The 27706-nt window shown below is 42.7% G+C and overlaps 1 protein-coding gene across 1 annotated transcript in view; it reads right to left on the bottom strand.

Annotated features, from left to right (window-relative positions):
- Positions 1-26608, bottom strand: part of NPSR1 (neuropeptide S receptor 1) — a 103804-nt gene extending 77196 nt beyond the window's left edge. The window contains exons 1-2 of the mRNA XM_034761177.1: positions 26435-26608; positions 16549-16681 (exon numbers count right to left, since the gene is read on the bottom strand). Coding sequence (XP_034617068.1) covers positions 16549-16681; positions 26435-26581 — 280 coding nt within the window. The 5' untranslated portion in view covers positions 26582-26608. The remainder of the gene's footprint in view (positions 1-16548; positions 16682-26434) is intronic.
- Between the last annotated feature and the right edge of the window lie 1098 nt (positions 26609-27706).

Genomic DNA, 27706 nt, shown 5'->3' with positions numbered 1-27706 from the left:
AGAACGACTGTTAGTTACAGTCAGCCTATGAATATAAGTGATATATTAGCTCAAGGCTACTGGCTGCTAATATTAGACTGTGTTGCTCATGTTCAGTAACTGTATGCTTTAGGCTCTGTCAAATAGCCAAGCTCTGGGCTAGTTTTGACAACACCGTGGCTACAGTGCTGGGGGATTGTCTGTACTCTGACTATAGTGTATTCCCACTACAGCTAACAGTAGTAACGCTATATCGGGGTTCACAACACTGGGATTTTTTTCAGAACACAAAGTCACTGTGGTGAAGACAAAGAAAATGATCAGTGTATTCCCCCTTTCTAACACAGAGCCCACTGAAAATGAGAAGAAAATGGATTTCAAAGAAGCTGTTTACTGTACGAGTACGTTTAATAACAAAGCAAAAATAGATTGGGAAGTGCACTGTACATGTTCCAACATGTTAAGCAATGTTATAAAAAGGACTCTCATGCACCAACCACTTTACTGTGAGGATTGGCTTTTATATGATCACTGGTGGGTAAAACTAGAAAAAACATTTTTCTAATAAAAGCAGCATGAAGGAACAATTTATTCAGAAATATTTACCCAGTGACTTGATGGATACTGTTAAATCTGGGGTTAACTGGGACTCAGTCTATGGGCTGGATTAATCCGAAGTGGTCCCAATAAGTGAAAACCATATTCTATGAATGGGTTCACCTTGTGGGAAGGAAGGTGCTGGAATTACCACCATCTGCCCTCTGTTGATGATTCTGTTGAGGGAGTGCAGGTTTAGTTGGCAGAGTTTGCTCTGATTCAGTGCATCGCCAAGTCACTCTCTGGTCAGTACAACCCAGTTTATGAGCTGCACTGGCCTCACTCAGAGTGGGGATTGGGGTTGCTTTCCTTCCACCCTCTGACATACTTTCTTCTTTTCACTGTCTCTAGGAGACTTTTCTCTCCCTGGAACCTGTGGCAGGGATATTCATGCTTTGTAGAACCTCGGATAAATCTGCATCCAAATTTGAGATGAGTTCTAATTCAGCATTTGAAGTGCAGGTGTGAAACCAACATGACCTTTGCTACCATCCCAATGATCGCTTGGTTTGTCTATTACTCTGTACAATGCCTAGGATCATGGGGCCCTGTTCTTGGTTAATTCTTAAGCACTGCCATAATAAACATGATAAAATAAGGTGTAAAGCAGTCAGAGATGCAACCATCCAAGCTTGCACGTAAACTGCAAAAGGACTTCCCCACAAGTGTAGTGGAGGCATTGGTCTGTAACCTGTTGTCACTGTATCATATCACCTTTGGAATTGGAGAGGCATTGCAAGATCCCTGTTCTGAACACCTCAGAACTTTGCAGAAGTTCAGATCCAAACTGCGTGGCTTAGGCCTGTCTCTATTTGAAATGAGAGAATGATTTTGAGGTGGTTCCCTTCCTCCTCTCACCCACATAGCTATGTAACTTTAAACACAGGGCATTTTGTCCCCTGTACAGCCCAGAGTGTACCAGATGCTTAATAAGGAGCTCCATTACTGTGCACAATGCTTTACTATGTGACACAGGTAGACCAGGTGCCAGCTCATGCCAAAGTCACCATGTCTCAATTGAACATTGAGAAATGTGTAGCTGGAATCAGTCTGGTTCACCTGTGTGTTAGTATTGTTAAAATAGGTCTTAGCATGATAGAATGTGTTTAGACTTTCTTGAATGCGTGTGCATGCATTAATCTCATTTATAACATCTGTATCCCGTATTGTAAGGTAATATTTGAACAGTTGTATTGTGAGCCTCTGCGACTATAGAAGCCACCAGACAGGAGAGAGGCATTAATTAATGTGAAGTGCTGATCTTCAACAGAAGGTGTTACATCCTTCCTAGCAGGAAAGGGTCTATTGACTCCACACAGACTATTGTGGGATGTTAAAGGTAACCAAAGACATTTGTTGTTCTACTCTCCTCCTCCCTCGAAGATGAGTCATGCAAGTGGGTTCCTCCTGTCAGCTGAACTTTCAGCTCAGAGCACAAGGCAGGAGGGAGGATAAAAATCCCTAACAAGTAGGAACTGATTATCTCTATGTTGCTTGGACTTGTGGGGCGGGGGAGGAGGGGGCACATGTTTTCTAGGCAAAAGCAAGGGCTCCCCAGCTGCATTTAGCCTTGGGTAGCCCAAGCTAAAGGACATGACATATAAGTAAGCTCTGTAGAAGATTCTATTACCTTTTGAAACTTAAGATTGTAACTCATTTGCTTGTGTATGTTTACCTGTTTTAACCTTGTAAATAATTGTTTCCTTTTCCTATTTAATGAAGATTTATTAGTTTATTACAGGATTGGTTACAAGTATTGTTTTTAGTGCAAGATCTAAGTTGCAACTGACCTGGGGTAAGTGACTGGTCCTTTGGGACTGGGAGTAACCTGAATTTTGCTGTGATTCGTGGTGTAAGGGACTATCTACCACAAAAGTATGCGCCCATGGGTGGCGAGATAGATGGGTGTAGTCCAGGGCACTGTCTGATTTGATGTCAAGGCTGCTATAATTCCTGAGAAGTTTACACTTGATAATTGGTAGATGAAATCTGAGTACAGAACTCACTATCACTTTGAGATTTGTGCCCGGCTTCCTAACAGTCTGCCCTGAGGTTGGTACTCATGCTCTTGAGTTACTGCAGGCAGCATTAGAAAGTGTAGCTATGGTTCCATAAGCTCCCCCCTGGTGTAAATCGCTCTGGGAATACTCTGAATCAGTGCATCTTATAGCTGCTCTAGCCATGCCTGCTTCCCAACCAGCACTACCCACTTCGGCTGCTCTGTCAGCAATTCCCAACCACTTTGGCAGATTTTCCACAAGCTCTGCTCTCCCTTCCAGAAAGTGACACATTCTAAGTAAAGTTTCAGAGTAGCAGCCGTGTTAGTCTGTATCCGCAAAAAGAACAGGAGTACTCCTATTCTAAGTAAAAGTGCTTCTAGCTCATGACTGAGTAAGGACCTCCTCAGGATTTGGCACAGAGTTTGGGCTCAGATCCAAAAGAGACAGCGACTTCCTAAGTGAACTCCCTCTGATTTCAAGGTCACTCATGAATCGAGCCGTCACTAGCTGATCCAAGATTATCTGTTTCTCGCATACAAACATAATCCCCTGCCTCCCTAGCAGATTTGTTCTGAAATAAGGCACAGAGAATAAAAGCTTGAAAATTGAGTGGGTTTGTGCAGCGATAAGCAGCCAAACATCATCTCTCTCCTGCACGTCACTACAAAGTTGAGAGCTACCAGTATTGATTAGAGCCTAGTGTAGGACAGGTTGAGTATTTAAAAATAGCCTGGATATTACTCAAATATCACTCTGATTTTACTACAGAATAAGTCAGCCTCAAACAACCAGAGCAGGAGCTATTCAGCCAGCTTCAGTACCAGACTAATTTAGAGGAAAAAGTGTTAGACGTGCCAGAGGCAGGAAATTATATTCTCCACTAGTCTCTGAAACGCATTATTTAAAAAAACAGAAAACACGGAAGTTAAAAATGTATTTAAATACAATTGAGGCAAAAAAACATTTTAAAATGGGTCTAGGCTAGTTAGAGCTCATTTTGTTTACATGAGTATAGAGATAGCAGGGAACTATACTTGTCCTGATTCTCTACCACTTTGCTCCTTGTGTTGTACAAAGGAGGTGTACAGTACCAGCAAATGAGCTCTGCATTCACCTTGCACATACATAAATGACTATGAAAGGTGCCAGGCAATGGAAAATCAGCTGAGCTGCTGCATTTTAAAGGGTTTTCCATTTATTGCCCCCTGTGTGTTTGTTTAGGTACCTTTTAAAAATGCCAAACATCCGGTTTGGTAGAACATTTTCCACTAAAATGAAAACAAGCTGTAGGTGCGCCCCACACTGAAAGAAATCCGGAGAATGTCTTTATTTAGATGCCTAGTTCCAGCACCCACATTTGAAAATATTGTCCTTCGGCTGTTCAGTGATCCAACAATTCTATGTCTAGTCAAGTATCTTAACATAACAGGGCTTTCAGAAGCAGCACTATCTACAACCTGGATCTGCAGAAACATCTGTGTAAAGTGTCTTAGACAAGGAAGAAACACCATTGTAACTGTTAATGTTTTACTTCCGTATGTTCTCAGAAGATCTGCGCTCATACATTCATACAGGGTCTTTTGCAATGCCTTTATTTCCCAAAATAACAAGAATCTCTCCATTAACATCTGAAGCATATAATTTCCTCTCAGTAGGAGTACAGTTTGCTGCCCTCCTGCTCTAAATTCAAAAGTATTGATATGTGGTTCAAGCTGTTCCTGAACAATGTTCTACTGGGTCTAGAAAATAGTACAAGAATCCATCTTGCCTTGCCATGGGGAGTACTTCTGAGTTTCCTTTTAATGATGTAACTTACACTGCCAACCTGTTTACGAAATGTAATTAGTACAAACTGCTTTCTTGGTCATTTCTAGCAGCTTCCCCATCACAAGGACCGACTTTCAGCTTTCCCCAGCGGTGCTCCACCCCAAGGCCCCACCCTCACTCTGCCTCTTTCCACCTCTGTCCCACCCCCCCTCCCCCGAGCACCCCACCTTCGCCCCACCTCTTCCTGCCCCTGCTCCTCTCACTCCTCCCGGCCACTGCCAAACAGCTGATCGGCAGTGGGCAGGAGGCACCGGGAGGAGCTGATTGGTGGGGCCCACTGAACTGCTGATAGGCAGGTGGCTGGTGGGTGCTGAGCAGCCACTTTTTTCTGTGGGTGCTCCGGCCCCAGAGCACCCACAGAATTAGTGCCTATGTTTCCCATTTGTACTGGGCCAATGAAGAGTGTTAAAAGTGGAAGATCAGTTCCTAAGGGAGATTGGCGAACCAGTTATTCTGGTGAGATTCTGAAATTACAGTTGCTGCTCTTCACAGAAACAAATTTTACTATTTGGAAAGCAAAGATGGCACTGGGAGAGTTAAACAAAACACCGGCCTGTTCATTGTAGGGTCATTTCTATGCCGGTATTAACTTACAAAACTACGAATACCACCGCCATGGATCAGCTAGGTGGGAAGGCAAAGGAAAGTGTATTTTGGTGAGATAATAAAGACTCTCTTCTTCTGTTTGGTTGTCTTATCATTAGGACTCTCTTCCCCCGTGCCATTCTAGGACTCTACCCCTTACCTGTAGTAACTGGCAGCCTTTGTGATATGCAGTTAGCAGTGCATGGCTCTGAGGTGCATTTATAAATTTTCAGGCCAGATGTTAGATAATATATAAAGGGGTATAAATTACACCTTGAATGGGGGATGTGGGGGTGGATAGATGAGTGTAAGGTCTTATTTTTAATGCTGAGGGGCTAGAAGAACATATGAGTTAGTGCATATATCTGCACGGGGGCTCCTAGTGTAACCTACACATTGTTGTAAATGCCTCTTCCTAATAGACCCAGCTCTTCTGTCACTTGGACATGTACACTTAAAGCTGTGTGCAGTCACCTAGCCCGTGGCTTGCTATCTACTGTGGATTGATGGGACTCCAGTTCCTAGAGTCCTTGTGACATCTTCAGAGCCAGATTCATGCATCGCCCATCCGTTGTCAGTTCTTTAGTGTGCAAGCGTACTTCTGGGTACTACAAAGCACAGGTGCAACAAAAGGAGAGGTCAAGTGCCACAGGGTCTACCACACAGAACTGTTGGCTTACCATTTGTGATTGGGAGCCACAGATGGCAACTCACAGCGCTGTTGGCAGACCTGGAATTTCTGATTTGAGCTTTTACTGAATGTATGTGTAAGCAGAGTCAGGATGAGCTCTACCCTGACATCTGGTGGTGAATTATGGCGAGTGCGGAAAAGAACTCCAGGGGCTGATCTTGTTTGCATAGGCACACCCACTCGCCTGGCATGAAACAACAGCAACTAAAAGTGGTTACTTTGGCTGGTGTGGGATCCCCAGTTTCTCTGTTATTGGGGCAAGAAGAATAAAGTTTTGTTACCCTGATTCTGTGAATCGAGGCCAGTGGAACTGTTGTATGACAGACGGACTAAGTGAGTCCTTCACCATTACCTAAGTAGCACTTGCTTGACAAGGGGCATGGGTTACAAAACCCAGTGAATTGAGAGAGGTTCGGGATAGGTATTTGTGCCTGATGGTATCCCCCTCCTCCCCCCCTTTTTTTTCCTTTTTCTCCCTCTTGAGGGATTGCAACATCTCTTCTCTCCCTTGTTGAATGTCAGAGCTAACTTTGATTTCATTAGGAGTCTAATTACAGGCTGCTGAGCTGAATTCACTTTGGGCCAATGGTGCACCAGCACTGGGGCTCCCCTACTGTGAGCTGAAATTGCTAAGAGCTGAAATCACAAAAGAGCTAAAGTTATTAAGAGCTGAGATCAGTGAGTGCTGTGTTAACTAGTGGGAGAGCCCAAAGCGATATTGCTAAGCAGTTGGTGGAGCAATTTGTGGGGACGACTGGAGGAGCAGTGAGTGGCGCGGAGCCTTGCAGGGACGGTTGGAGCGGCCCAAGGAACGGCAAGCAGAGCTGTTTGCGGGGACGGCTGGAGTGGCTCACAGGTCGGTGAGCGGAGCGGAGCAACTCGTAGAGACGTGGGACGGCAGGAAGTGGACTGGCTTGTGGTGAAGGCTGTGGTGGAACCCCACGGAGAGACGGCCGGCCGGCCTTGGATCATGTAAGGGGCCCCTTAACACCCTGTGTGCCCCCCTTTTACTCTGGGGCTGCACTGACCAGGGACAGAGACTTTGGGGTTTGTTGGACTTTGGGTGGTTGCTGGACCCAAGAGACTTTGGGGATGTTGGACTTTGGGGACTCTGGGTGATTTTTGGGTTGCTGGATTCAAGAGCCAAAGGGAAAGGACACAGCCCAATTTGCTGGGGTGGGTTTTTTTGTTCATGGTTTGTGTTATGAATCCTGTTTGTGGTGTTTTTCCAATTTAATGCTGATGTCGTTTACCTCATGTTATTAAACATTTTCTGCTACACTCAGACTCCATGCTTGCGAGAGAGGAAGTATTGCCTCTTAGAGGCACCCAGGGGGTGGTATGTAATTGTTCCAGGTCACTGGGTGGGGGCTCGAGCTGGTTTTGCATTGCGTTATTGAAACGGAACCCCTAGATACTGAACCTGGCCCTTGTTGCTGCCAACTTAGATGGGCAGAAGAGTTACATTTGTATGTATTTATTATTTTGCTAGTGACTGGATTCCTAATCTTTGCGTGCGCCCTTGGAAAGGGGACTTGTTCACTTACGACATTCATCTCAAGATCTACAGGTCTCCCCTATTACTCTTTTTCATGGTAATGACTCCTGTGTTAGACAGAAGTGTGTTTTTGGCAGCATTTGAACTTAGTTTTTAGGAAAGAATAAGTGACAGCTGTAAACCTCCACTGCTTAGTCCTGCTATGAGTGCAGGGGACTGGACTAGATGACTGTTCGAGGTCCCTTGTAGTCCTGTGATTCTATGAGTAATATATACAGGCAGTTGCAGATGCATTCATATAGATCATGAACTGAAACAGCTACTTTAAAAAAACTTTTGTATGAAGAAGAAAAATCAGTCAGCATGAAGATCGTCAGAGTCTTCTGCTATTATATGACATGTAGTTTTAGGGATTAGGGAGGAAGTAGATGATTGTGTGGTTAAGAAATGTGAGTGGTAGTCCGGATTCAGTGCCTGGCTCTGCCAGACTTCCTATGTAATCTTAGTCAAGTCGCTTGTCTGTTCCTCAGTATCCTAAACTATAAACTAGGGCTAATACTTTTTCTATGGTGTCAGGCTATTCATGAATATTTGTAAAGCATGTTGGATCCTTGGATGTAAGGTACTATAAATATGCAAAGGATTATCATAGCTATGCCCTTCCTGATCTTAGAGTGACAGTGCTGTTTTGTTGTTTGTGTGGGTTTGGGCTGGAGCTCTGGCCTTGAACCCACCCTCCACCCTAAGCTTCCGAGTTCAAGTCTGAATGTCTACACCTCTATTTTTAGCACCGTAGTGTTAGCCTGTAGACCCAGCCTCTGAGACTTGCTGCAGCAGGCTGCTGCTTGGTGTGTTGATGTACCATAAGCGACTTGCCAGAGCTCACAAGGAACTGAATCCAGAGCTCCCAAATCCCAGGACAAATTGCTCTATTTTTTCCAAGCTGTCCTACTTTTCTTCCCTGATGTTATTTTTGCTCTTGGTACGTTGATGCTCAGGGGGGAGTGGAAGGGAAGGAGTTTTATCAAACCTTACCCCTCCCTTTCTTTCAGGAAAAAGCTGGATATAATCCATTGCTTGCTTTTTTTTAAGTCTGTCATTTAAGAAAAGAGTCATCTCCGATACAGAGCCTTTAGCCTCTGGGTTGGATTTTTGGGAAGCAAGGCAATAGTCACTTTAGATACCTTGATTATTTGTTCTGGGATTGAGGCTAAATTAACAAGAGCCATGGCAATAAGTTAAAACTTTTTCACTTTGCTATGCCTTGTTGGGACATATATTTTCCTGCATTTTTTCTATCCATATGTTAATGAGTTTCAAGAGTTTAGGTGTGTCCTGAGTGACTGATCTAAAGAAGAGCTCTGGGTGGCTTGAAAGCTTGTCTCTCTCACCCACATAAGTTGGTCCAATAAAAGATATTACCTCAACCACCTCGTTTCTGTAACTTGTTGGGGGAGAAAGATAACATGATCCAAAGATGTTCTCTTCACTAAATGATACAGAAAATGCATAATTGCTTATGGGCTGAGTTCTTCTACCATATTCTATCCCTTCATAACTGAAGAAGTTGGCAGTGTGAGAGAGGGACCTTTCCAAAACGATGATGGGTGATCACTCATTACCGAGTATGATCATCTTCCATGGGAGTTATGGGTCCTCAGGTGGCTAATAAGGCCAATCCTTGAACCACAAGTTCTATTGCAATGAGGGCAGATGTTTCCAGGCTCAGCAGGAGGCTGTTGACCATGACTGGAAGCCAGTCTCTCCTTCCTCCTGCGCCTCTTGTCCTCTTCAGCTTGTTGGCGAGCAAGTTCAAAATGCAAGGGACCATCACTTAGGACTTCACTCCATTTTAAGCGATCCTGGGCAAGTGTCTCCCAAGTGTCAATGTCAATATTACACTTTTTTAGGTTGTCCTTCAGTAAGTCCTTATAATGCTTCCATTGTCCACCCATGTTATGGTACCCTTCTTTCAGCTGAGAGAACAGGACCTGTTTTGAGAGGTGATGGTCTGGCATCCGGACAACGTGACCAGTCCAGCGGAATTGCTGATGGGTGATCATTACCTCGATACTGGTGGTCTTTGCCTCTTCCGGGACACTGATATTCGTGCGCCTGTCTTCCCATTTGATCTTCAGAATCTTACGAAGGCAGCGTTGATGGTGCCTCTCAAGGACTTTCAAGTGGTGTCTATAGGTTGTCCAAGTTTCGGACCCATACAACAGTGTAGGGAGAATAACAGCTTGATAAACAAGAAGCTTGGTGTCAGTTTGAATGTTGTGATCTTCAAAAACCTGTGCCATAAACGAGAAAAAGCTACACTGGCACAGCTCAGGTGATGCTGAATTTCTTGGATGAAAGATGACTTCCAAGGTACAGGAAATGATTGACATTCTCCAGTGCCACTCCATTGATTTTGATAGATGGGGCATTTGAAGCTCATTTGGAGAGGGCTGATAGAGCACTTTAGTCTTCTTGATATTAAGAGTGAGACCAAGACATGCGTAAGCATTGGCAAACACATTCAAGATAGTTTGAAGATCTTTCTCAGAGTGGGCAAAGATTGCGTTTTCATCAGCATACTGAAGTTCCACAGTAGATGTTTTGGAGATCTTACTCTTGGCTTTCAGCCTGCTAATCCTGAACAGCTTTCCGTCCATTCTGTAAATGATTTCAAGGCCAGCTGTAAACTTCCCAGCAACTAAGTAAAGAATGACGGCGATACAAACTGCAAACATGGTTGGAGCGATGATACAGTCCTGTTTTACTCCTGTTTGTACTTTGAAAGGTTTGCTCTGGGAGCCAGTGCTGCTCAGAACAGTCGCTTTCATGTTATCATGAAACAATTTTAGGACATCGATGTATTTATCAGGACATCCAATCTTAGAAAGTACAGTCCAGGGGCATGGCGATTCACTGAATCAAAGGCTTTAGTTAAATCAATAAAAGCCACGTGCAGTGGTTGGTTTTACTCCCGACGCTTTTCTTGCAGCTGCCATGCTGTGAAGATCATATCCAAAGTTCCACGATATGGTCGGAAACTGCTCTGTGACTCTGGTAAAATTTCTTCTGGCAGGCTCAGTAGGCGAGTTGCAAGGATCCGTGCCAGAACTTTACCTGCCATGGCTAAGAGGGAGGTACCCAGTGAAATGAGGGATGCTCTGATTGTCACCCTCTTCAAGAAAGGGGATAAAGCAGATTGTGGAAATTTTCGGGGTATCTCCTCCTTTATCCAGATTTTAAGGATAAGCAGGTAAAGCTGCCAAATTAGCTCTGGTCCACCGTCTTTAAAGATTTCAGCGAGGATCCCATCTAGACTCGCTGCCTTGTTGTTCTTCATCTGAGATAGAGATGGAGCTAATTTCCAAACTATCTTCCCTACTAATTATGAAGCCATCTCATAGGATTCAGTACTTAATTTGAAATTCAAAGTGATTCAAGACAAAGATTTGAACTAAATCTTTGATTAGAAGAATGATCCCAATAATATTACATTTGGTAAAGGGAGAGTCACACCTGAGACCTGAATGTTAACTCTTATTTTCTAGTCATTAATTTAATGCGGAATTATTTCATTGATACAACATGGCCATTGAGTTACACTATCTTTTGTAGCAAAATGTTTTTACAGCACTTGTCACCAACAAAATGAAACTTGTATGGTGCTGTTCAGGAGAAGTGGTAAATCGATGTTCCTGATTCTATATTAAATTTCTGTACGTGGTCATGGCTCTGATTTTTAGGAAGCATGCTAGTAGCACCATTGAAGTCAATGAGACTATGGTTATCTACACTGCAATCACAGGGAGTAATTGCAGCATGTGTAGACATACTCAAGCTAGCTCAAGTACTGGAGCGGTGAAGCTGCAGCAGCATGTGCTTCAGTGGAGGCTAGACACCTGAGTAATTACCTGGGCTTCAGGGTGGGCTTTTACAGCCTGCACTGGTTCCACAGCTAGCTAGATTAAAGCTAGCTCTGCTAAGTCTAGGAGGCTGGAATCACACCTGTAAATGCAGTGTAAACATACCCTATGCCCAAAGTTAGGCATGTGCTAAAGTGACTTTCTGAACTGAGGCCTATGAAAACAGAAGTTCTTAAAGCTCTTCTGATAGTATTTCTGGCTCCACACAAAGCAAAAAAAAAAAAATCACAATAAAGCAAGATTTCCAGTTCAGCTTTCCAGGAGTAAGTTTTGAATAATATAGCTAAGATTTTGTATAAGCTTCTGAACTTTTGGACCCTTATGTGAACCTTAATAGGTTCTGTTATCACTAGTATCAAGAGCTGGTTGAATGATAGACAAATAACGTGCTATTTGTCAGCTGTGTTATAGAGTTGGTCAAATGATGGAAAATTAGATGAATAATTTATCTGAGAAATAGCATCATTTGTCCAGCTCTGCTATTGACACAAAGAGACACATTTGTCAACTATCAGAGCAGCGGAATAAGAAAAGAGCTCCCAAAAGCTCTCATTTGGTAGGGTTGGGTAAACTAATCTAAATTCAGGGAATAATTATTCTCCAGAAACACTGTAATTCATTAACACTTTAAAGCAGCATTGCTGGGACTGTGCTATTGTAAATTGGGCAAGCGCTTTTAAAGAAAAAATATTCAGTATCAGTTTGTGCAAAGACTGCTTTACAAATTGCTTCTCATCATCTGCTCTGATACAAATCAATAGCACCCCATTCAAACTACATTCGCATTGTACTGTCCAAGATTTAATATCTACAGTCCAGTTACAAATAAATGCTAGTATTTAAAAACCGCTTTGTCATGTGAGCGCTGGATTGTCTCTTAGGATACAAGTCTTAATCTTAAAGCTACCTGCACAATATATTGCAAGTCAGCTTCTAGAGGAAGGAAAATGGTAAATATTTTTATAAATGTAATTACACTATAGCCCTAATTCACTCCTCACCTTAGTTTTACCCTGGTGTAAATTTGTTGATTTCAATGGCGGTACTCTGGTGTAAATTTGTTGATTTCAATGGCGGTACTCCTGATTTATGAGAGCAGAATCATGTCCTATGTTTGATAACAAATATAAAGAGAACAGGATACAATAGAGTAAATTACGTATGAGCTTAGTACAGCTCCTCCTGGTTCAATCAGCTGAGGCCTAAGGATTAATACCTCAGTTCAGCACAGCATTTAAGTATATCCTTAACTCTAATCTAACGTCAGAGGGGCTTAAAGTTAAGCATATGCTTTGCTCAATAGGGATGGACTTAAGCACATGTTTAAAGTTTTGCTGAAGGAATACCCATCTGAGTAGTTCCATTTTAAGTCAACAGGACCTCAGACATCTTTAAGTAGCTTGTTCAAGTGGGGCCTCGGAGAGGTCCAGTTTGAGTCTCATTTCTGTGAATTTGCAAGTCCCCAAGCAACGTGAACCACTGGATTTTGGGGGGCGGGTGGAGGAAGAGCTCTAATTAGTTTATTCCCACTCTTGTGTCTGGTATAGCAGCTCACTGTCAGGCACAACATTGCTCATTAACTAGCCAGGTACGAAGGATGACACATGTTGTTGTTTCTATTCCCTCTATTCATTTTATTGTTTTGCTCAGATAATTAAAGGACACATTCTCCTAACCATGCACCCAGCCACAGTTGAGGATAAAAAAATAAAGCTTGGAAATAACTGCAGTAGTAAAGCAAAATCCACTTTCCACCTCCACAGGAGCACAAACAATAAATATTTTAAGAATCCAGAAACGGAACAAAGTAGTAATGTTGAATAAGCAGAAACCTCTTTTGCTAGAAGATTAGCAATTCAGGTTCTATCTTACAGGATCTGAATGTGTACCACCTACTGGCATGTCTCAAAATGATGTGATGAGCCATTGTTTTTCATAATACACTGAATACCATTCATAGTGTGGTATAAGCGCATGTTGACTACAGCTGAGTTTTTATGTGCCCTGATATCTTTGAAAAAAACCAACAGCATCAAAGTTAAATGCCTACATTAATTAATGCCATTTCTTCACTCCAAAAGAATCACAGGGACTCAATCCAGGGTCTGGATGTGAATAAATTAAACTTAAAGATCTGGCTCCTGCATCATAAAATGAAAGTCAACTCTAGTCTAAAGGACTAAACTGTTCCTAGCTTATGACAGTTTGCTTTAAATTGCAGACCTGAGTTCCAGCTGTGTTTTCAAAGAGTACTGCTGCGATGTAAGGGGAAACAAGCGGTTGAATGTATGTGAGCACTTATAGGGTTTGATTTTGAAAAGTTAGCTTGAGGGTTAATGTTAGGAATGGGCAAACCTTTGAAGGATCAGAGATTGTGTGCACCACACCCTCCTGACCTCAAGAGGGTTTGAGTCTAAACTTAACCTCTTGAATTTTAATCTTTACTCTACTCTCTTTGCAGAGAAGAATAAGATGTCCTTTCCCTCTGAAACAATAAGCTAACTTCAGCTGCTTAACTTCTAACCCTTGTCCCCTTCTAATGTGTTCACAGCTAATATTATTGTCTGGCTACTGAATTCTCTTCAGACACCTATGAACACTTTCACCAGTCACCTCTACAAGGAGTAAAGTGTAGACACGCACAAGCAGCATAATTACTATGGCATCTGTATGCCAAAGTAAGTTATGTCACTTCCATTTTGTAGTGTAGACATACCCTAACTTTCATCCACAACATTCCAAAGATATACCCTTTTGTCTCTCCACACTGTCAAAGCTCTTGTTTGTGCCTTTGTCTTGTACCGCAACTTCTGTAATCTCCACCTCTCAGGCCCAGGTTCCTCCAGTTTTCCCCTCCTTAAGTCCAATCAAGATGCTGCCATTGGGACTATCATCCTGGCTCATTGCTCCAGTCAGGTCACCCATCTATTTGCATCCTTTCACTAGCTCCTCCTTTTCTACTGCATCAAACAGGAAGTTTGTCTTTAGGATAACGCCCTTCATCTAGTGTTCCTAAGGGGCTTCATATTGTATTACAGTGCTGATGCCTGCCTTTGCTCTGACAACAATGCCAGCCTTCCTGTGCTGCCCCTTACAGGTGAGGGCCAGCACCTTCTCCTCCTTTAAATCTCTCCTACAGATGTTCCTTTGCCAAGATGTCTACAAGACACTGCTATCCCATAATGAGTAGTCAGGTAATAAACAGAGACTATCAATTGATTTTGCAAAGCATGCTTCACTGACTTTTGCCCCATCCTCCCTCCTCCCATCCTGCCACTCCTTTGTCTGTTTTTTTCCACCTGGTGTGTCTTAACCCTAGAGGTTGAACTCTGTGGGGCAGGAACTCTCTCTCCTGCTTATTTGTACAATGCTTAGCACGACAGGTCTCAAGCCTTGATTGGGGCATCTCAGCAAGTGCTAAATTTGTGCCAGGGCGTGACAATTCATAGCCCCAGCACCTCTTTCATTACAAATGAAGCACTGATCTCAGCACTACTATAAGTACAGTATCCTCTTATCCATGGGTGCCAGGTAAAAGAGGCCGCAACTAGAGGCGTGTCGGCCACTCCTCTGCCTGTGCTGCTTCTCTTCCTGGCCTGCCTCTTCCCCTCCCCCCCCAAGACCCTGCCCTCACTCCCCCTCCCCACTCCTCCCCTTCCCCCAAGGCTCCCACCCACCTGCCGCTCGCATCTCTCTGCCCCGGTGGCTAGCGGGGTGGGACCTCAGGGGAGGAGGCTGAGCAGGGGCGGGCCTCAGGGCACAGCAGGGGGCATGGCCTCCCACTTCTAGGGAGCTTCCAGCGCTTGCTCCCAGCCTCCCATGCTCGTATCTCCTTGAAAGGAGAGGCTTTCTCATGAAAAATGCTGCTGACGCATCCTTAAAAAGAGTGATAAACAAAATCTTTCATTATGGATGACTCCTATGAAATTAACAGCAGTAATAATCTGTCAGTATTGTACAAAGGAACTACCACAAACATTTGCTTCCTTGGCTTGTAAAAATCCTTGGCCCAGCTTGTCAACAGAGTTACAGGCTGGCCCCTTTGCACCACTCAGCTATCTAATCTAGATATCTAATCTAAGCGAGAGAAGGAAACTCCCTGCTGGTACAAGTGTTCCCATTTCCAAACCTGAAGAGTTCCTGGCAGATGGGATGTGTTCTGGAGGCATGGCATGGTGGAGCAGAGCTGCGCAACATCTGTCCTTCATTGGCATAAGGTGCATTAAGAATGTTACACCAGTGGTGCAACTTAGAGCTGCTGCTGGGCTGCTCTAAATCACATGCAGGATGGGCCGGCTCTCAGAATCAGGGAGCAGTAATGAACTCTTTGATCCTTCACTCACTTCTGTGCCAAGCAGAGCTCTAGGAGAGGAGAGAATCTAGCCCCCCTCTACTTCCCCATTTAGCAGGAATTCATTTACTTGTAAAGTGAGGGGGTAAGAGGCTGAGGAAGCTGTGCAGTTACTTTTCTAGTTTAAACAAAAACTGCATCTCTGAATCCTAAGGATGGCTGCAAAGTCATTGGGCATGGGAACATATGAGTTTGTTCTTTATCGGAAATGTTTTATTGTTCCTGAAATATATGCTGCATATGATGATAAATATAGCGCAAACGTCAACTTGCATCATTTTGTAGAAGGGATTATTGGGAGGACTTTTTTATGGGTTCTGGTTCTATTCTCACTGGAGGTTTTTTTTTTTTTTTTTTTAAATACCTTCAATCCAGACATTCCGAAGGCCACGGAAGAGTCTTCTTTAGACACAGGTGTGGACCATATCTGCACTTTTCATTGTCATGGTTTGATTTCCTTCTTATCTGGCATGCTTACTACTTTACCAAACACTGATTTCCTATCAACTTTCTTTATACATTTAGGGCCTGATGCAAAGCCCACTGCAGTCACTAGGAGTCTTTAAAACAGTGCCTCCCTCCTCCCATTAGCACTTCTACATACACATTTTTATGACAAAACAGAACCCCTGATTTTGCAGATAGGAAGCTGTTCTCTTGCAGCAGCGTATGCATACATATAGGGATATTAGTCTTTTAAAAGGTTTTAGCAGAAGGGCACTGGAGCCTCATTCTAATCCAGTGTAATATAAACAGGTCTGTGATGACACCTGGGAACTGGGAAGTGGCACAAATTTAGACTCCCAGATAAGCCTCCATTAAGCTGTCAAATTGGCACCTGTGTCCATCACAGCTAGTGGAGTGTCTTTTTAGATCAAGGACCAAATTCAAGCCTAGTTCAAATAGATATTGCATTGAATTCAATAGAGTTGTACCTGCTTACTCCAGGGCTGAATTTGCCCTCAAGAGAAGTCTTTAGTCTACATGGAAACGGAATTATTCACCTTTCATCTTGCATTTTCATATCAAAGTAATGAAAACTGCTGATCTTAACCCTACCCCTCACCCCGGTCCATATCCCCCTTCCCAGACAATACCTGTGATGGCTAACTGTGTTACAAAAAAGGTCATTCGGGATTTCCTCTTCCTCTTCCACGTAGAGAGCAGCACGATGGAGTTTCCAGCAACTGTGACAATAAAGAGAATCCAAAGAGTAACCAGCTGCTCTGTCTGCATGGGGGAGGGAAAAAAAGAAACCAAGTAAATGGATCAGTGGGTGGGTGAAAGCGGCTTGGGTTAAACAAGGTGATGAAGACTTAGCTATAACAAGCAGGCTTGGAATTAATACAATGGGATTTAAATAGGAGTTGACAATTGATTTTTCACTTAATCCAAAAAGTCTATTTTTCATCAGAAAATGTTAAAATGCAGCAGTGTTTTTTAAAAAATGGAACAGTGAAGTCCTGGTTTTAATTTGATAGCAGCTAAGTGTGTGGGGTAGGGGTAATAATTTCACAAAGCCATCAGAAGCATATCATCAAGTATCACTGAAATGGGAAGTAACCTTCAGTTTTCTTATGTTGCTCTAGTGGACCATTAAGTCTGTCTGACTGTAGAAAACAAATTTACAGATGGGCTCCTTGAAGAAACTAGAGGAATAAAATGCTTTGCTTTCTAACCCAAGCAAGTATGGGTCATGCAAGTACATCATAAAAATCAACTCATTATATAAGAGGAGGGCACTAAGACTAAAAAAAGAACATTGCCATATGGTACTAGTCAGTGGAATATTGCTATTCAGAGAAATACATAATGGCAAAATGCCCCCTAGAGGTAGTATGTGTAAAAATAATAGAAATGAAAGAAAGGTTACCTAAACCTTTCAATACCTCAAAGATTGAGCAACAAAAGTGAAGGACGTGTGAGGGAGAGAAAGATGCCTGTGTATGCAAACTGGTTTTTTTTTTTTTTAACCTATTTGCTCATGCTGAGATATGGATACAATTTCTGCGTCCACCCCCACTTTTTAGTAAAACTTCTTTCAGTCATTGGGGAGCACAAAGATCATGTTTTTTTCCTTTAATACCCATGCTGCTCAGTTCTTAGTTTTAAGAAGTACTGAACCTGGTGTTTAATGAGATTAAAATGGAGAGCAGACGTAGCATTTACACAACAGTTCATTCACAAAAACCTTGCCACTTATGACGTTGCCCATGACAAGTAGATTGTACTCCAAAGAAGGATCGCGCTGTTCTTTGACAGCGTCTCTTAATATGCTGGCTGTTAACTGCAGTCCCATTCATACTGGAGTGAACTTTTCATAGTATATAACTTGTCTGGTCAGGATGTATTGCAGGATCTTAATGAAACAAGTTATTAAAATGTGGTAACAACAAAATATAGTGATCTAATCTTCCCAGCCTCTCTACTCACACAATTCCCACTGTTACAAAAGTGTAGCTGGTCCGGATTTTAACCCTAATGATAATGTTAAAATTCAGGCAGTTCCTAGGCCAGGGATGGGCAAACTTTTTGGCCTGAGGGCCACATCGGGGTTGCACAACTGTGTGGAGGGGGCCGAGTAGGGAGGCTGTGCCTCCCCAAACAGCCTGGCCTCTGCCCCCTCCCACTTCCTGCCCCCTGACTGCCCCCCACAGAATCCCCAACCCATCCAACCCCACCCCCGCTCCTAGTCCCCTGACTGCCCCCTACCCAACACCCCTGCTCCTTGTCCCCTGACTGTCCCGACCCCTATCCACACCCCCACCCCCTGACAAGCTCCCCAGGACTCCCACCCCCTATCCAACCTCCCTCTGCTCCTCGTCCCCTGATCACCCCCTCCCAGGACCCCCCACCCGTAACTGCCTCCCGGGACCCCACCCCCTTATCCAACTCCCCCTGCTCCCTGTCCCCTGACTGCCCTCCTAACCCCTATCTACATCCCTGCCCCCTGACAGGCGGCACAGGCCTCCCTGGGACTTTCACTCCCAACCCTCCTTGTTCCTCACCCCTTGACCGCCCTCCAGAACCTCCACCCCATCCAACCACCCCCTCCTCCCTGACTGCCCCCAGGATCCCCCGCTTCTGGGGGCAGAGCCCCAGGGGATGGGAGCCCCTGGCCCCCCACCTTTGGGAAGGTTCCGGTGACCCTGAGTCCAGTTCCCTGCTTTTTAATTCCCTAGTTACAATTTGTTTTCTTTATACCTTGCCATGATGTTTGTTGCTGAAAAGTAACCTTTACATAGTAGCTCACATTTGTCACTGAGGGAAAGAGATTGACACAAGGGATGAGTTCAGGATAGTGTTTCTTGCTGGGAAGTGATGTGAACTATGAATGAGACCATCTGCGGTCTCCCTTTCAGTGGTGCAAGTCAGGAATATTTCCTCAGAAATCAATGACTTTATGCTGGTGACGGTGAGAGCAGAATCGGGGCCTTTGTCACTAAAATCTTCTTGAGGTTTTGCCGGAAGAAATAAACGTGGATTTTAAGATAATGTGGCCCATTCATCTGGAGTACAAAACACATTCAGCGTAAGAAGAACCAATACCATATAAATCCTATCTTGCTTAATTAAGAAGCAATACCTGACTGCATGTAATTCAGTATTCTATGGAAATGGACAACAGAACTACCCACACACAGATAATAACTCAGTTAAATGAAAGATGAATACAAAAGGGAATAGTTGCCTAACATTAAGATTACTCAAAGGAATCGAATCAAGAAATAAGTCTTCCATTCTTCAGTCCAGCAGGGATTTACATCACTGAGAGAAAACAGAAGAGGTGCACTAATATGAATTAAGGATCAACAATGACCTGTTTTAATTATCATAGCCTTTGCAGGCTGACTTCGGCCTTCATTCAAAACTGCACCCCACTGACATCAATGCGATCCAGGGCAGCATCTGGCTCTATGCTTACCATGCTAATGATGTATAAACATAGATTATTTAAATTTCATTTAATTTACTTGTTTGCTTTTTAACAAAAATACTTGTACAGCAACTTCCAGCTAAGATTCTGAAAATTATTCACACATCACTTACAGTGGTCTCCATTAAAAAGTAATTATTTCCCAACAGATGTCAATTACTACTTATTCTTTAAAAAAGGCGGGGGGGAAGGAGCAGGAGATGGGTTGTCTCCCATACCACAGCATGGCAACTCTTGGCAAATGGTAATTTTGTAAATGGTGACTGCTGTAATTAATCAGCACAACATCACTTTGAGGAAGGTATGTATTCTCAGCCACTGCTTACAGATGGGTACACAATTTAATTAAGTGACATGGTCATGGTCACAAAACCAATCAGTGGTAGAGCTGAGCATGGCAGTCAGGAGCTCATGGATGTTTGTAATCTATCGTAACTACCACTGCTCTATGAGATGACTGGAGTTGGAATGTGGCAGTATTTGTCACCTGAAGCTGATATGAATATTTTGCTAATTTACTTTACGATTAAGAACAACCTTTGCCCATGAACCAAATTAGAAAATTGCATCGGAAACAAGAGGAATGCTGAAATTGGCTTTATCCTGCATTTTTTATTCAGACAAAACTCCATTTGACTTCAGGGAGTTTTGACTGGATGAAGACTGCAGGACCAAGCCTCATATGGATCATTGTGGCTATTTTGGAAGTACGTTAGCTCTTCTACTGTACAGCATTTGAATCTGCTCAGTGTGTTTTACAAGGGAGCGTAGGTATCATTATCCCCATTTTATACCTGGGGGCACAGAAGTGAAGCGACTTGCCCAAGAACCCACATCAGGTCAGTGACAGAGCTGGGAATAGGAGCCAGGGCTCCTGACTGCCAGTCCAATGACCCGCCCATTGGACCAGGGTGCCTCTCAAAAGAAAAATGCATAACTTGATTACTCTGAGTACTTTTGGAAGCTGTAAGGCTGGTATTTGCCTTTTGGTGATGCTCTAATTAAAATGAATGGCCTTCGCTCTATTTGCCCCCAGCATGGTCTAGACAAAGGCAGTACATATACTGTGTGAGAGCTGCTGCTTTTTCTCCACTAACAACTAAAACAACATCTGGCATTTTGTCTCACATGGCAGGATGTGATTGGAATAGAAAGACAGAAATTTCTATCAATAATAGATGTCAACAATGTCATTTTCACAATATCTAGCTCAGAAGTGCCACTCTGCTGTGTTTGGGGAGGAGATGGACAGTAAATGGGGACAGCCTTACTCCAGCTGGATGATTTACCCATCCCCACCCCTTCACACAGGCACCCTTCAGGAAAAGGATAACATCCGAAGAAGTGGGATGTAACCCACGAAAGCTTATGCTCAAATAAATTTGTTAGTCTCTAGGTGCCACAAGTACTCCTGTTCTTTTTGTTACATTTCTGAATGTCAGCAACTAAGCAGCATTTCTTTTTCCTTATTTACCTTTTCATGTAGTGAGTGTTCAAGGAATAATTACATAATTTCTGCATTTATAGAAAATTAGCTAATAGAGATATACTGGATCAGTCAATGGTCCATCTTATAGTTATGTTACCGATGTGTGAGTAAGTGTAAGCAGGTCTAAAGTGTGTAGATTAGTATAAAGGAATCTAGCCCACATGTCACAACTGCATTTAATCTGTAATGAAATTGTCAATCCTGGTTAACAAGTGCCCTCAGAAAAATTCCCTTGTACCTATTGCTCCTGCAGAAATCCACATTCACATGTATGCACAAACATACACAGCAGCATACATGGAAATAAAGTATTTCAATGCATCAATACTTTCACTATTACTTAGCACTTTCAAAGTGCTGTATAAACATAAACTAATTTATTCTGACAATGCCCATGAACTAGGTATATATGTCATCACCACCGTTCACAGACTGAGAGACCAAGAATCAAAAGTGACTTGACAAAAGTCACACCAAGACTGATGGGCAGAACCAGGATTAGAACTCTGGAGTTGTAGCCTCTGGTCCAGGGTTCTGTCCATGAGATAACACAGCCTCCCAAATGTGCTTCCCCCACTTTTTTTCAGGGATACAGGGAGTACATTGATGTTGTTTCTGGGCACACCCATTGCACCCTACTTTGACATTTTAGCACTTCACTGAAATTTGTTCCTGAATCGAATTGTTTAATTTTCTTTCCCCAGCAGGTCACTCATTGTTTTTGATGCGGTTCCTTACCATAAGAGGTTTGGGCCTATTAATGTATAACTCATGCTAGTAATGTCTATTGCCATTATGATAATTGAGGGGTTTATCAAATACTTAGGGGACTCTTTCCTTGTCTATCTCTTGATATTGATGCATGTTTCAGGAGAGTTACATCGACATTAAGAATTGGATGATGAATAAACCATATCAATAAACCACAAATGATTCAGTGATTCATCTAAATTCATAATTCAAAAACCAAAATCTGTGCCCAATCCTGCCCATCCCACTGTTGAAGCAGTTCTCACTAATTGACTGGGTTTAGCTCCTTTTCAAGGAAGTGAAGCATATTCCTGCCCACATAGATGATATAAATAACTTAGCAGAATCATAGTAACAATGATAGAACAAACATAATGCCACCTAGCTCTTACAGAACACTTCTCATCCAGAGATCTCAAAGTACTTTATAAAGGAGGTCTGTATCATTATCCCCATTTTACAGATGGAGAAACTGAGGCACAGAGAGGTGAAGTGACTTGCCCAAAGTCACCCCACAAACCAGGGTCAGAACCAGGAATTGAACCTGTGTCTCCCAAGTCCCAATCCTATGTATACTATTTTGTTTCATTTATAGCACCTGGAAATGATTTGCATATTTCATTGTTTATTCTGATTTTGAAACAACCCGTATGCGACACATGGCCAGAAATCACCCTGCAGGATAAATGACCCAAATTCAACCTTTAGGGACATACTGGAAGATAATGTTTGTGTTTACATATACATTGTTAGAAGTTAACAATGTAATCAAATAGTACCTGTCTATGCTGTATTCTGTTAATTCAGAGCTCAAAATGAGATCTTAAGATTTAAATGAACTGTAAATAGAGTGAGATCACTGTATTGATCTCTTTGAAATGTATAGCAAATCACTTGCAAATGGTGGGAAACAGGCAATTGTTTTATGTTAATCAGTGTAGCTAATCACTGGTGATGCTTAGGAAATAGGTCTACTTCAAAGTCTCAATGATTGCCTATTGTTCACCAAAGGACTCTGAGCTATTAAGAGAAAACCTGAAACTGTATAAAAAAAAAACCCCTTCGGTCCTGATCCTTTTTATCTCAGATCTGATTGATGCTTTATGCCAAGGAAGCTTGAGTCATAAGACTGAGATCTCCAGTCTCACCTTGATCACCCTGAATATGAACATTGGACTATAACCTATGGACTAATTCTGAAAGAACTTTTTGCAACTACAAAGCTTGCCATCTCTACTATGAAACTAATCTCAAAACTGCACTCATGTCTGTATGTATATTGGTCTTTAACCAATGCTCTTTCTTTTTAAATAAATTTTAGTTTAATGAATGAGAATGGGCCATAAGCGTGTATTTGGGTAAGATCAGAAATACTCATTAACCTGGGAGGTAATGTGCCTGATCCTTTGGGATTGGTAGAACTTTCTTATAGGATGAATACGATTTTCAGTAATCCTCATCATATTTGACTTGGGTGTCTAGGTGTAAGCCCAAGGCTGGGTTGCTTTAAGGGAACTGTGTTTTGGCTTCTGGATAACCAATAAGGTACTATAGCTGTTTTTTGCTGACTTGGTAAATCTAAGTATTGGAATATCCACAAGCTTTGGAGATTGTCTGTCCCATTCTTTACAGTTTGCCCTAATTGAGTAACCTCAGTGTGGCTCCCCTGGGACCTCAGTCACACCATACAAAACATTTTTTTCTGCTTATATATCGTACTTAAGTAACCTATGCATGTTTGCATTTGCATCGTGGGAAATTATACAAATACGTGGTAAGTGCCATGCACCCTTTTCCTTGCAGGGGAAAGAATTAAGAAAAAACTTTTTTATAGTTCCAAGAACTTTCTGATTACATATGTGGCAATGCCAGAGAAGAAGAAGGTGATTGTCATTAGATAAGAGTTGTTAATTTACAAGAATATAATAGCCTACCACTTTGTAAAGAAATTCTGGAGTAGTCTGGTTTGAAGGCAATGTATTAGGCTAGCTGCTAAGAGCTGAAGCCGAGATTCTCACAAGTTATTTAGGTACCTAAGTAAGTGCCATTGTAATCAATGTGAGTTAAGCTCCTAAATATCTTTGAGGATATGGGCCTAAATGTCACCTGAAGGAGATCTGTTCTCTTCTAGTAGTTTGTCTGGGGGAAAGACAGGGTGGTTTCTTGTCCTCCACTTAGAATCTGTAATTAGTAACCTGGATGAGGAAAAGTCAGCATGGTTACATAGTTCAGGGCATGTCCCACTGCTGTGTTCCCTGCCCCACCATGATTCTGTATATTATCCAAATGGAACCCCCAGACAATCTATGGCATGTAACGGCCAATTCAAACTTTGCATGTTAAGTTCCACTTTGGACTTCCTGAGATATGAGGAGTGGATATAAAGCAGAGAAGGGACTATAGGTGGGGTGAACTAGGGAATCCTGTCACTACACTTTTCCCTGCACTGATCATTGCATAGTATTAAAGTTTAACCAGGGACTGGTGCTGTTGAATTACTGATTATTAAATTCATACTAAACGTAAATAATCAGGCTCTGCGGAAGAAACAGGGTGACAAAGAAGAAAGGAACCTGAATAGATGTCACAATTGCGCTTTCATAGATATTTTTACCTGTACAACTGCAAGACTTAAGCGTAGCAGTGATGTGACTATGCTGAGAATGGGCCTCCATGTATATTTTGAGATGTATTGGCCCATCTTACCCACAGACTCCACTGTAGGATCTTCCGCACTGAATGAGCGGATGGATTCAACACCTTTCAGAAAAACGAAGACAAGGGTCATGATGTCTGTATCTAGGATGGATATTTTATAAGGAAGTTTTAGCAGGCAAGTTCTCTGCTGCTATTCTCTGCTAGTGCTGGCCAAGCAGCTAGTCTATAAAGGAAGATGCTTGTTACTTTGAGTAGGAGAGATGCTTTGTCAACCAGAAAAAAATGAAAAAGGAGAATTAGGGTGAAATCCTGGCCTCACTGATGTCAATGGCAAAACTCCCCTGAATTCAATGGGGCTGGGATTTTGCCCTTAAAGATCTAAAGCGTAATTGTCTTATGTGGAAGAAATTCAAATACTGCTGAACAAGGGAGCAGGGAGGCATTCAGTGACTCTTCTGTACAGTTATGATGCCAGTGTCCGTACTTCCACTACTGGACACAGCACTCCAGAGAACAATATGCCAGTTTGGCCATTGATATAATGTCTCCTGAGACAGGTGTGTAAGAACACTTTGCACTTATCCAGTGTCTTTCCTCTGGGTCTCTCTTAATGGGGGAAATGATGTGCAGAATGACCTGGCAAAGGTCACAGGCACAGGCTGTTACTGGGTAAGGAATAGAACGTCGGCCTCCTGAGTCTCAATCCTCTGCTCTAACCTGCCTCCTTCATATCACCTTATGACCAGGAATCTCATTTTTACAAACCATTAAGTCTCAGTTCGCCTTACATCAGTATTTACCATACCTATTTACAGCTAATCAAAGGAAGAGGTCAAAGGACTAGAGCTGGTTGGAAGTTTTCCAACAGAAGGAACAGGAGTACTTGTGGCACCTTAGAGACTAACAAATTTATTAGAGCATAAGCTTTTGTGGACTACAGCCCACTTCTTCGGATGCATTCTGATGGACGAGGCCACTTGGATGAAATTTAAATGGTCTGCAAGACTGTGACTGTTCTGATGAAATTCCAGTGCAAACCTGCCTGGTTTCCTGCCCACTCGCCAGCCAGACTCTTGAGCAGCCCACCTGGTAGACTGATAGCGAGCCTGGGCTCCTGGCTGCAGGGCAGCCTACCAGGATGTACAGGAAGGATACAGTCCAATCTCTTGTACACTAGTGGAAATTTAGAATAATTCCACTGACTTCACTGGAGTTACACCAGCTCTACACTGGTCTGTCAGCGATCAGAATCTGTCCCTGAACATATCCAACTATATCTCATTCATCATCATCTAAACGAGTACCTCAATCTACTTGTCTGAATTCATGACAGCACAGAGATCACTTTCAAAGGTAGAAATACCCTGTCTTCCACAATACTGCATATATTTCTACTTACATATTTTATCCTGGGAACTTGACTGATACCACGTATCTACCATAACAGAAGCATGGCATGTATGCAGCCTGAACTTAAGTGCTGTATAAGGATGACAACAGCCAAAGCAATCTAAATTAAGGATGTCATTCATTATTTCACACCGCGCAACCTGTTCCCTACATTCACATGGTACAGAGCTGGAAAAAACAGAGCTGCACTTGACAAAATGCATTCATTCTTATGAGCTCCTTCTCAACATCCCTTTCACTGCCATGCTTGCCACAGTCTTAAAAACAAGCTTTTCCTCTCCTACAGAGCCCCCAAAAGTCAGCCAGCACCACTCCTGATTAGAAACAACTTTACTTGTCTGTGTACAACATGTTGCTGGGGCTGATAGATAATTGATAGCAAACCCTACAGATTCAGGTGATAGTTGTAATACAGAGTTTAGCTAAGAGACTTAATTCCAATAAAAAGCTACTGAGATGAAAAAAAATCTGTATAACGACATAGCAATCATAGGAATGCAGCACCATGCTATCATGCATGATTAAAGACCTTTTAGGGCTTCAATTACATCGGGCCCCTCAATAACTGCCTGATACAGGAAATAGTCCTTACAAAGACAATCACAAATTTTAGGCATAAACTCACAGTATGAAGCTTTTAATAAATAATCTGAGTCTCACACACACACACCCACCACCAAGCTACTGAAAATGCAGAGAGCTGCAAGCAGGTGAGAACAGTAAAGCATGCTGTCTGTACCTTAAAGGAATAGTAGAAGGATCCCCACTCCTCGTCTTCCACTACTTCAGTGAAAGTCGTTGTTTCTGTGCAAGTTACAAGTGTAAAATCCAGCCTCTCTCTGCTTCCATTTAAGCTGCTGCTGGCTTCTGTGAAACTGACTTGCATTGCTAGGTTTTGTTCTGGTTAAGTTGTTGCTGCTGTGACAGAGAGTTAAACACAGCCAAGCTCTCCTCAGAAGAGCACAGCAAAAACTACAGCTTCACTGCTCCACCACTGGCTACATGAGGCATGAGGCTTCCGTGCAGCTGAGTGATTAAAATCCAAGCTGGACGCTTTCCCCCAAACCGTCCATACTGACAGAATTCTGATGACAGCTGGCCATACACTCCTTCCAGTAGCAGCAGCAGCAGCCAGTAATGTACATAGTGCACGTGGCATCATCTTGAAGCCTTGCTAATGCTTGCTTGTCCTACAGCCAAAGTTTCTAACTCTAGGAGTCAGGATTACCTGGTAAAACGTTAAGTGCCATATGATGTTATAGTCCAGCACCTTAGTTAGTCCACTCTGCATCTTAGCTCCTTATCTTTAGCACAGCCCAGTCAGTTTTTTTGCATGGACTGATTGTGTTTTAGTCACCCCTCTTGGATTGTATAGCCATTGGAGAGGGGCATCCAGTTCCGTAGCACATAGGCAGAGGAATGACAGAGCACTGGTAACTGACATGCAGATTGTGAGAAATGTTGAGTGAAGACTGATGGCCAAATCAGCAGAGAGTCAAAGGACATTTAAATTGGCCCATTTAGACTGCAGGGCCAGGTTCTTATGTTACATTGGTGGTAGTCTGGATTAAATTTCACTGTCATCAGTGGCAATACTCCAGAATCACAGCATGTAACTGAGGAGATTCTGCACCCCTCCCCACACTTGAACTAAAATCTGATCTCAGTTATAACACAATACATTCAGAGTAACTACATACTTCAGTGGCATTACTTTGCCTTCACATTGATGTAACTGAGAGCAGAATTTGGCCTATTTCAGAGTCAAACGCTCACATGCCAATATGTAATTTCCCCTTTGTTACATAATCACTGATTCCAACCCTGGATTTTCAACAGTCTAGCAAAAGAAAAAAAAATCTATTTTCCATATATTTCTGTTTGGTCCCAAATTGAGTCCCTTGATTTCCCAAGGGGAGCAGGATTCTATTTCCAACACTGCCATAAATTTGCAACGTGACCTCGAGCAAGCCACTTCAGGATAGATTCTGATACCCTTACATATTTTGTG

This window comes from Trachemys scripta, chromosome 2 (genome assembly GCF_013100865.1).
Source record: "Trachemys scripta elegans isolate TJP31775 chromosome 2, CAS_Tse_1.0, whole genome shotgun sequence".
NCBI classification, from domain to species: Eukaryota; Metazoa; Chordata; order Testudines; family Emydidae; genus Trachemys; species Trachemys scripta.
Note: the sequence above shows the minus strand (reverse complement) of the source record. Positions and strands in the feature narration are given on the sequence as shown.